Source organism: Plecotus auritus (genome assembly GCF_963455305.1).
Source record: "Plecotus auritus genome assembly, chromosome: 10".
Classification (NCBI taxonomy): Eukaryota; Metazoa; Chordata; class Mammalia; order Chiroptera; family Vespertilionidae; genus Plecotus; species Plecotus auritus.
Genome location: NC_137785.1, coordinates 5287565 through 5298903, shown reverse-complemented (window position 1 = coordinate 5298903; position 11339 = coordinate 5287565). Strand labels below are relative to the sequence as shown.

General features: G+C 51.3%; 1 protein-coding gene across 1 annotated transcript in view; it reads right to left on the bottom strand.

The window, feature by feature from the left end:
• LOC308235316 (immunoglobulin superfamily member 1-like) overlaps positions 1–11339 on the bottom strand; it is a gene marked incomplete at its 3' end in the record, with an annotated part of 87242 nt that overhangs the window by 48142 nt on the left and 27761 nt on the right. The window contains exons 21-22 of the mRNA XM_080644074.1: positions 10994–11275; positions 10393–10692 (exon numbers count right to left, since the gene is read on the bottom strand). Coding sequence (XP_080500200.1) covers positions 10393–10692; positions 10994–11275 — 582 coding nt within the window. The remainder of the gene's footprint in view (positions 1–10392; positions 10693–10993; positions 11276–11339) is intronic.

Sequence of the window (11339 nt, the reverse complement as noted above, 5' to 3'; positions counted from 1 at the left end):
GTCACTGTGCTGCTCTTTGCTTTGTACACGAACATATCTCTTACCCAGAGTTCAGTTTCATCTCCCGCACACACCTGCAGCTTTAAGGGCAGCTGTGAGCTCCCTCTGTCCCCAGACCTCGCCTGCAACCAGCAGGGCTGGTCCAAACCACAGCTTCCACCCGTGTTTGTGCTCATAGGAGTCCTGCTCCCAGCGGGCCCCATGTCCAGCGGCGGGAGCGCCACTCACGTACTTTTCTTCTTCCTTTTTCCCCAACAAGTTTTTTTAAAAAAACTTTATATATTTCAGAGAGGAAATGAGAGGGAGAGAGAAACATCAACGACGAGGGAGAATGACTGATTGGCTGCCTCCTGCTCGCCCCACACTGGGGATTGAGCCCCCATCTGGGCAGATGCCTGGACTGGGAGTTGAATCGTGACCTCCTGGTTCATAGGTCGACACCGAACCTCTGAGCCATCATGACAGGCTATTCCTCCAGTTTTGAAAGCTTGTTGTGTGGGCTTTGACTCGATATATCCTTCTCAGATGTCCGTCTTGCCTATCTGAATGCGCTTGCTCTGTCACAGTGTCTATGACACCAGTGTCCAATGTCCCGGGATTGTTCGGAAGACCTCGCTGCATACTGGGTGGGCCTGGAATTAATTAGGTGCGATGATTTCACTTCTCAGATGAAATTTTTAATACTTCAACGATGATTCAGGTATGCTATTCCTTCCAGAGGCCGTCTTGGAAAATAAATCCTCACGTCACACCAGGGCAGAGCGTGGCCCTGAGGGTGGGGGTCATGGGGTCTCCTCCCTCGGTTCCTGGCTGTGCAGATGGAGGAGACCAAGGTGCCATCAAAACGGTCCCACACAGGTGTGGCCACTGGGAGGCCGGCCCTCCTTGTCTCCGGGTTGTCACCTCAGCCGCCCCACAGGAAGGGGAACTGTGTCTCCCAGATGTTAGCTCTCATTTCCATGATGGATCAGGAAATAGACCCGGAGCCTCCTGAACTGCCCCTTGCAGGTAGGTGACCCTGTCAGAGCCTCCCCCACGGGGCCTCCTTCCTCCTCAGCCCGTCCATCAGCACCTCCCTGGGGTCCTCACCATGGACAGTGCCACCCGGGCCCTGGAGACGCTTCAGGAAGACGTGGGTCCCTGTGGCCTGCAGCGCTCAGATCAGCAGGGACACGCTCACCCTCTCCCTGTGCAGCTCAGGGCGCTGTCCCTGTGACAGTGAGCACAGAGGGAAATGCAGGGCAATAAGGGAAGGAAACAGGTCTCCCCCTCTGGCCCCAGACTGTGGTTCCCTTCCTATCACAGCCCCTGGTCAACTCCCCTTTCTTGCAACAGCATCCACGCCATCAGGGCGGGAACACACTCTGAGTCCCTCCTCCCCTCAGTGCCTTGTTCCTCAGGACGATCTCTCCTCCTTATCCCGGGATCCTGTCTCACAGTCAGTGGCAATAAGTGTGTTATTGCTCCGATTTGGGGAACAAAATGGATTATTTATTTATTTATTATTAAAAATTTATATATATTTTTATTTTAGCGATGAAGGGAGAGGGAGAGAGAGACAGAAACATCCATGATGAGGGAGAATCACTGACCGGCTGCCTCCTGCACGCCCCACAACCTGGGCATGTGCCCTGACCGAGAATTGAGCCTCAACCTTCTGGTTCATACATAGATCGATGCACAACCCCAGAGCCATGCTGGCTGGGCTGATTCTTATGTAAATAGTCCTCCATTGTCCATTAGGTGTGTGACCTTCACCCTCAATGTACAATCTCTTGAGTCTCAGTTATCTCTCATGCAGCACTTCGTCAAGATCCCAACTCTAAGCTTAGAGTGGTTGTGGGGTCGGTGCCGGGGGACCTGGAGGGAGCCATCCTGGTTTGTAGCCATCTGACTAAGCCTGTGAGGTGAGCCCTGAGCGGGGTTGTTCAGAACTCTGCAGGAATTGGATGATTGCTGTACCCACGTACAAATCCCCATCTGCTCCTGATGCTGAGAAAGGCTGTGCACACTGTTTCTGAAACATGTGGCCATCCTCAATGCCCAAGAAGAGAAGTGGAAGTTTTCCAGATGGAGAGGGAAGCAGAATAGACAACCACTGCGCGAGTTGAGTGGGTACTGTGCCCGGGTGCAGCCAGCAGTCATCAGCGTGGAGTTTCCCACCTCTGTGTGGACAGGAGAGGGACCCAGGGTGGCCACACACAGGGAGGGGATCTGGACTCAGGGTGAAAGTTGGAGCAGTGTTGCCCCCACCACGTGCTTTGGATATGGGTACTGGGGTCTCTCTACCCACAGACCCAGCCTATGGTCAGCACTGAACAACGTCTCCTTGAGCGTGTGAGACAGATTCAGTGCATTCCAGTGAGCATGGGCATCTGTCCTGGTGCGAGTGTGAGGCTCACCTTTGGCGTGGGCCCTGCTTGGCACATCACAGTCAGATGCTAACTTAGGGAGAGAGGACACCATGGGCCAGGGCTGATCCCACTCTCCACCTCTTTGTATCCTGAACATCAGCACAGCCTAGGGAGGGACTCTCTGTGGAGAAGCAGGAATGTGGGAGGGGAGCGTCCAATAGGAATGGACGTGAAAGAGAAATCCCAGGGGTAATGGGAGGGAAGGGCTTGCTTCCCCTGTACCCACCCCTTCCTCCCCGCCCCTGCCTACTTGTCCTTCTGTCCCCTCCCCTGCAGGATGGGGGCACCATGGCTGTGCTGACCCAGCTCTCCCTGACACAGTCATCAAGTGGGACCCCTTCATGTGAAAAATGCTACAGCCAGGGTGGTGCGGGCCATCCCTGAGGGTGTTGGCTGCTGCTGCTGCTGCTGCTGCTTTCCTGAACAGATCAGGCCCCCAGATCTGACACTTGGACAGGTTTGGGATTTTGCTGACCCAGAAGGCAAAGGTGTCCTGAGCAAAGGCAATTGTACGTCGCTCTGTGCCTTGTGTATGTACCCAGAATGCATTGCAGGTGTTTCTGAGCAACTTTAACGTGGATGTTCCTCCACCAACAGTTCACCACACCCATAGTCCCTTGCTGGAGGGAAGGACCTCTGCATTGGCTTCCAGTGGGCTGACATGGTGCCATGTTTGATCATTTTAAGCCCTGTACATGGATTTCTGTCTATGATAAAGGGAAACCAGCGTCGCTCACCTCGAATCTGCCTGTGGCTGCCCTTGGAAGTGTTTGGGAGCTGAGTGGTATTGTCCCTGGTGCGATGCTGATGGAGATGAGTCTGCAGGTGCCACGTGCTTGGAGAAGGGCACATTGGAGAAAGCCCCTGGGCCCATGTCCTGGCCTCCAGCCTTGTGCCACCTGCTAAGAGGAAAGCGTGGGTGGTATGCCCTGCAGAAAAGCTAAAGAGGATGGCATCTTCCTGGACACTGATAAGGACATGGATGAGTTTGTGTCTGGAAGGGAAGTTTGTGCGATCTTCCTGGAGACAGGTTTAGCTTCTACCTGCTATGCCTATCTTTGGGTGTTATGTGACTCCATGGGAAGCTTTCAAAGGACATGTTTTCCTTGGCTTTTCACTCAGTCAATCAGAAGTTAATGAAGGGCATTGATCCTCCTCACATTTTTTTTCCTGAGATGCTGTCACCAGCAGAAAGGGCCAGCTTACCAAAGAGCATCATAGGATCCAGTCCTGCTACAGATTTCTCTGCTATTAAGGAGCCAGATGCCCTTAACAATGATACCATTGACCTAAAGAGGGAAAAGATAATGTGCAAGAGGACCTTAAGGAGAAAGAAGATACTCTATTTAACATTAATTCTCACCCGAGGACATGCTTAGAGAGAGGGAGGAGAGAAGGAGACAGAGCAACATGGATGTGAAAGGGAAGCATTGATCAGTTGCCTTCTGCACGTACCCTGACCAGGGATTGAACCCACAGCCCAGGTGTGTGTCCTGACCTGGAGTTGAATCAGCAGCCTTTCACTGCACAGGATAATGCTCCATCAACTGGGCTCCTCCAGCTGGGGGAAAGATATACTCTTCAACAGAGAATAGTGTGGGCCCGGGTCTTCAGGATGAACTTCAAAGGGCAAATGCTAATCTTCAAAGACTCCAGTCCCACAAACAGTAAGGACCGGGTCTCCTTAATGGGCTGGATGAGCAGGAAGCTCTGCTGCAGGAGCAACTCAGGGGGTCGGAGGGAAGTGCACTGAGGAGGCCCAGCTGGTCACATCACTGAAAGCTGAAGGAACTAGTCAAGAGTCGCAGATCTGCACTTCTGAGGAAGAGCTGGCCCAACTATAGGGAAGAGTGGAGTGGCCTACCACAAGGAACAGCAGGATTGGAGGAGAGTGTGGAGTCAGGGAAGGACCAGGTGAGACCTCCTCAGGGGTACCTGCAAGGTTCACAGCAGGAAATCCGTTCAATGCAAATGAAACAGATGGGAATGAAAGAGCTGGAAACCCCTAGTAATCAATGAAATTGGTGCAGTCACCGATCCTCAGAGAGATGCAAATTCAAATGAAAATGCGGTATCACCTCACCTGTCAGAATGCCTACCATTAACAAATCAACAAAGAAAAGGTAAGGCTGTGGAGAATAGGGAGTCCTAGTACATGGCTGGTGGGAATGCACAGTGGTGCAACCACTGTGGAAAACAGTATGGAGTTTCCTGAAAAAATTAAAAATGGAACTGCCATTTGACTCAGTGATCCCACTTCTAGGAATATATTGCAAGGAACCCTAAACACTAATCCAAAAGAACATATATACCTGTTTGTACATAGCAGCACTATTTACTAGGATCTGGAAACAGCCCAAGTGCCCTTTAGTAGGTGAATGGATAGAAAATAGCTGTGGTACATTTACACCATGGAATACTATGCAGCTGTAAAATAGAAGGATCTCTTGCCCTTTGAGACAGCATTAAAGAACCTTGAGTGTATTGAGAAAGCATGGAGGGACTTGGAGGCAAATAAGCCAGTTAGAGAGAGATCAGTATCACATGATCTCACTCATATAGAACCTAATGAACAAAATAAACTGATGAATAAAATAGATCCAGAGACATAGAGGCATAGAGCAGGCTGAAAAATCTCAGAGGGAAGCCTGTAGTGAGTGGATGGATTGTGAGAGATTCACCAGGGAAGTTATCTATACTAATAAAAGGGTAATATGCTAATTAGACTGGGAGACCTTTCTGGGGACCTTCTGGATGTTCTTCTGGACAAAGCCAGGGTGGCGGGGCCCAGGTAGAGGCCGTTAGAGACCAAGAGGGGAGGTCAGTTGTGGGTGATCAGGCCAGGATGGGACAGCAGTTGTGGGTGATCAGGCTGATGGGGGGCAGGGCTGTTGGGGTAAGCAGACCAGCAGAAGGGCCAGTTGGGCGTGAGCAGGCCATCAGTGGGGGTCATTTGTAGGTGATCAGGACTGCTGGGGGGGGGCAGTTTGGAGTGAGTAGGCCAGCAGGGGGCAGTTGGGGGTGAGCAGGCCAGTGCGGAGGGCTGGTGGGGGCGAGCAGGTCAGCAGGGGGGCAGTTGGGGGTGATCAGGCTGGTGGGGGGTGCAGTTGGGGGCGAGCAGGCCGGCAGGCAGAGTGGTTAGGGGTAATCAGGCAGACAGGCAGGCAGGTGAGCGGTTAGGAGCCATCAGTCCCAGATTGCAAGAGGGATGTCCGACTGCCGGTTTAGGCCCGATCCCTGTAAATTGGCAGTAGGGCATCCTTCGAGGGGTCCCAGATTGGAGAGGGTGCAGGCCCGGTTGAGGGACACCCCCCCACCCCATGCACGAATTTCCTTCACCGGGCCACTAGAATGCACATATGCAAATATACACAGCCCATGGACACAGACAATAGTGTGGTAAAGGCCTGGGAAGGGGACCTGTGGGGGTGGAAGGAGTCAGTGGGGAGAAAAGGGGGACATCTGTAATACTTTCAACAATAAAGGTACATTTTTTAAGAAAAGAGTTTGGAGCAGCAGCCCCAAGCATCCTTGTCAATGGTGGTCCAGCTTATTGCAACCTCAGCACAGGCAGCAGAGAAACAGCCAACCTGCATGAGCACCAGAGGCCGAGCAGCCTGGAGTCTGAGCAAGATGTGCTCATGACATGCTACTTCCTGGTGCGACTGATGGAAATGGAGTGATGGCTGATGGGAATGGAGTGATGGCTGATGGGAATGGAGGGGGAATGATGGGAATGGAGGGGAGAATGATGGGAATGGAGTGATGGCTGATGGGAATGGAGGGGAGAATGATGGGAATGGAGTGGGGACTGATGGGAATGGAGGGGAGAATGAAGGGAATGGAGTGGGGACTGAGGGGAATGGAGTGGAGTGGTGGGTAAAGGGATGGTTTGGGGACTGGTGAGAATAGAGTGGGGGCTGATGGGAGTGGCGTGGTGACAGCAGGTGCCAAGGAAAAATTTGTTCTGGATTTAATAGCGACAGACACTCTAAAGAAGACCCATCAATTGTAGAATCAAGGTCACTGGCAGATCCAGGTGCAGATCCAGACTTGGATTGTTTCCAGTTTGATTTTTTTGTTGGCAGTGATCCTTTCAAGGACGATCCATTTGGGGAAATGGATCTGTTTTAAGGTGATCATTTCAAAGATTGCACAGCTCTCTCAGGCAGTCTCCTCATGACCCTGTGACGATGTGTGGTGTTGAGCCTTTCACGCAGCCGGCATCAGCAGTGACCCTTTGGTAGAAACCCTGAGGCACCGTGATCCTATCGCTCCAGGTGCAACCGATGTTGTTGCAGCTAGTGATTGGCCCACAGACCCGTTCACCAATATTAACAATGGTGGGAACGATTCCTATTGGAAATGCATGCATGACCTCCAAACTGACTGATGCACATGTATAAAACAAGTAAATCTGAATCGATTTAAAACTGGTCTGGAATATTTTTAAAAAGCTACTTAAAACAAAAGTTATGTAGTACTTAAATAAAATGATGCCAAGAATTCAAAATTACTTTTTATCGAGATATTACGACTTTTGCTCAAGAGAGCAGAGGAAATAAAGGAAGTACTGAAATCCCCCCATGACCACAGTAAAATCACAATGAAACTACAGAGCTACCAGCACTGAGAACCAGCATTGGAATCCAGGTGAACAGCAGGTCCCAGGTAAGGACAAGAAGAGGAAGCCGCATGGACATGGTAGGAGGGCGGAGATGTGCAATGGGCTGGACCACGTGGAGTAGATGTCAGGACTTTTTTTCTTTTTACTTAGTTCTTCTTGGTTTAAAAATAATCCTACAGCCCAGTAAGTGAGGCTCAGTGGTTGAACATCAACCTATGAGTCAGGAGGTCACTGGTTCAAATCCCGGTCAGGGCACATGCCTGCGTGGCGGGTTCCATCCTCCAAAGGGGCAGTGCAGGAGGCAGCTGATGTTTTTTTTCTCCTCAGAGTTTCCATTGTCTATCCCTCTCCTTTCGTCTCTCTCTAAAATCAATAAAAACATAGTTAAAAAAGTAAAAATGAAATACAATAAAAAACAATCCCAGGGTTATGAAGATACCATGTTTTTTTGTTCTTGGGGATGGATGTGGCCCAGCATGAAGGGGTGTATAGATGTGAATCCAAACCAGCCATGTGGGACGGACCCTCACATCACAGGGTGAGAACAGGAAGCAGTGAAGAAGAGTCACCGAGGACAGGGGGGGAGGGAGAGCACCCCGGGCGGATGGAGGAGGCGTCCTCTACAGGGACATGGCCCATGTTCTCCTGCACCCAAACCTCGCCTACCATGTCTTCACCCCTGTACGTTCCCAGCAGACAGTGTCCGCAATTATGGTCCACATTCTCTTTCAGCACCTCCTGGGGTCATCAGATGGGCTCCAAGGCTCCCCCAGTCTGAACGGTGCATTGTTGCCTCTGGGTTCACATCCTGGCTGCATCGTGGATCCTTCTGGTGTCATTTCGAGCCTGAAATAGCAGCACCCCGAGCAGCACCAGGACCAAGCCAGCCACGCCCATCCGGATGAGATTCTCCACTGTGTAGTCTTGGGGATGGGAAAACAGGAGTGGTAGGTAAAAAAGTCTCAGAGATCAGGGCAGACCCAAACCTCCAGGATTCTAGTGTCTTTCCTGGGCTCCCACCTCCCCTTCACTTCAGCGTCCCAGTGACATCTGAACTCAGCACCTATTCAGAGATTCCTTGTCAGAGCTGTGCCCAAGAACTGAGAATGAGAGAAGATATGATCAAAATTCAGAAATAACTAAGAGCTGTGTGTTCTGTGGTTCAGCCTGAGACTCAAGACCCCATGAGCTTATTCCCCTACAGCTGAGAGATCCCACATTCTCAATAGCTGGGGACCAGGGTCCATGGAGGAGGGTGTGGGGTCAGGGGCTCCTGAATCTCAGGAGCACAAAGGGATGAAAGTCTGGGCTGGGTCTCCTTCATCCCACCCCACCCAGGTCCCTCCTCTCTGAGGTCTGCATTTTCATCCCCACCTGGCATTGTTCATCTATTGATTCTTCTATTAACTCATTTATTTATTTATTAAATATATTTTTATAGATTTCAGGGAGGAAGGGAGAGGGAGAGAGAGATAGAAACATCAATGATGAGAGAGAATCATTGATTGGCTGCCTCCTGCACACCCCCTAATGGTGACTGAGCCTGCAACCCGGGCATGTGCTCTTAGCTAAAATGGAACCTGGGACCCTTCAGTCCTGGGACCCTAGCACTCTATCCACTAAGCCAAACCAGCTAGGATTTAACTCATTTGTTATACAATTATACAAATGAATACCTACAGTGGTAGATTATTTACCCAATGAAAAATGTGGGGATATGGATGCTAATGGTGTGAGTTTTTTTTCAATCTCAAAGTACAACAAAGGTCATAACCTAGGAAGTCCACACTTCTGGCTCAAACTTTAAGTCACAGAGAAAAATTCTGTTAATTACAATAATTAGTGAGTACCCAAAGTAGGAAATCATGTCACTCTGTTCCCCTATTTTGATATAAAACCCACGATTTAAACAAATTTATTGACCCCCCTCCTCGTTACAGTGATCCATGCAATAACTCTCAATGTCAGCTCCACAATTGAGAAAATGCACAGGGACGATCAGCGTCCCTTAGTTGGGTTAATATCCAAATGGGTGACACCAAGAAGCCTTTGTAATGTGTGTCATGTGGTTAAAGGTCAGGGAAAAGATAATGATGGGGGGATGAGCATCTGTCAGGAAAAGAGAGCATTCCTAGTAAACCCCAATGAGACCGAAGAACGGATTGGAACAAAGCGGCCATAGTGCTTTCAATATAAAATGCAAAATTGTAAGTGGATTTGCCTTGACATAATGTTGGGTGTGAATTAAGCTGTTTTCCGGAGGAGAAGCTGTGGCCCATTTTGGTCTGTCATTCCATCCTATGGATGTGGAGGGAGAAAAATAGGTATGCCATCGGGAATAAAGAAGTGACATTTCCTTTGACTGGTGAGTATTATAACTTTATATCAGAGGGATCAACTGAAAAACAGTCCACAGGGAGAGAAGCTTCAGGAGGCTAACAGGTCATGATATAAGTATGTCCAAACAATAGCTTTCCTCAGTGTACTTACTACCATTTAGAAAATCTACCGGAATCAAACCGCTTACTCACCAATTACAGTGTTAGAGGTGCAATTCTCTAAGTGGGCTGTGCATTTACTCAATTTTACAAATAGCTGTCAAAGTGCTTCTGAAGCGCATTCATAAAGCTCATTTGAAAATGTGCGTGATAAGACTTTATATAAACAAGAAGTTGTTCTCCATAATAAAGATCTGAATTTAATCTACTCCCAATGAAAATAGGAATAGAATATTAATCTTTCAATCTGGACTCCATATAATGTAAGCTAAATTGTGAGCTTATAGACGGAAGTATGGCCTGAAGGTTCTCTAAAAGGAGCCATAATAGACCTGTGTGCACAGAAACCCTGAGCAGAGGTGAAGGCACAGAGTCTGGGCAGGAGGCCCCAAGTCCCCAGGAGGCCGGCAGGGTCCCTCCACATTCTCAGGTGAGCACTTGGGGCCTGGAGGCCTCCAGGTGAGCACAGGGGGCCGTGCAGTGTGGTGCCCACAGGCAGGATGCTTCTCTCTACAGGGGAGTGTCCAGTGGGGGCTGGGACCCAGGGACCCAGATTCTGAGATGAAGACATCAGGAGGTGAGTGGAGGTGGAGGTGGGGTCTGTGTTCTCTGCTCAGTCTAATCACATTCCTGCTCATTTCACTCACATCTCACTAGCCCTCCCTCTCCTTCATGTCTGCTGAGGTTCAGAAATGGGCTTCAGGTGTGGGATGTCCTGTCTCTACTCTCTCGTGGACTATACCCTGTTCTGTGGAACCTCCTCCAGCTCCTTGTTTATTACTGTCACCCACACTGCTAGGGACAGGGCCCTGAGCTGACTGCGCACAGGAAGGACAGGGTCAGGGCTCCTCACCTGAGACCACCAACTCCAGGGGGTCGCTGGGCTGGGACAGCAGGTAGGGGGAGGTGCTGTTGGAGCCATAGCACCTGTAGGTTCCCTGGTGGCCTGAGTTCACAGGACTGAGGGTGAAGTTGGCCTGAGAGGGTGCAGACGTGTCCTGCAGACTGAGGTGCTGGGGAGGGTCCAGCAACCCCTCCCTGTGCAGGTGGAAGGTGTCCAACCAGATCTCAGCCCCACACTGCAGGGTCACGTTCACTCCCCTGGGCACTGAGGGTCCCGGCTGGGCTGAGAGGGAGGGTTTCCTGTACATTCCTGGGGAGAGGAAGGTTGTGGTGTACAGAGATCCACCCTCCCCTCATGCCCTTGACCCTGAGCTGAGGGACCTTGTCCTTCTCCAGAGACTCTGTCTGTGACCCCTGTTAGCTCCTCTCAGTCCCCCTGGGGGGTGTCTTATATCTCAATGACCTCACCCCCTTTCTCACTCACTCCCCTAGACCTCTGCCCAGCTCAGCCTCTGCTCCAGGATCCTCTCCTGGGCCCCATCACACCCCGGTGACCCTGGGCCCAGAGCCCTGAGCAGAGCCTCAGCACAGGGGCAGGGCTGGCTCCTCACCTGCCACCAGGATGTCCAGGGGGGCGCTGGGGGCCGACCACGCCGAGGAGAGGTGGTGTCCAGTGTAGCATCTGTACCGGCCCCCGTGGGTGCGGTTTACATGGCCCAGGGGGAAGTCGGGGCTGCTCTGCCCATCGAGGCGCTGGGGGGGTGTGAACCCCTCGTCCTTGGTCAGCGCGAATCTGTCAAAGCCGCCCTCCGCATGGCACTTGAGGGTCAGGCTGTGTCCAGGCAGCACCAGTGCGCCTGGCTGGGCCGAGAGGGCGGGCTCCCTGTGCACACCTGGGAGGAGGGGACAGTGGCACCAGGGGACACCCCACATCGCCCACTGGGCCGCAGGGAGAGG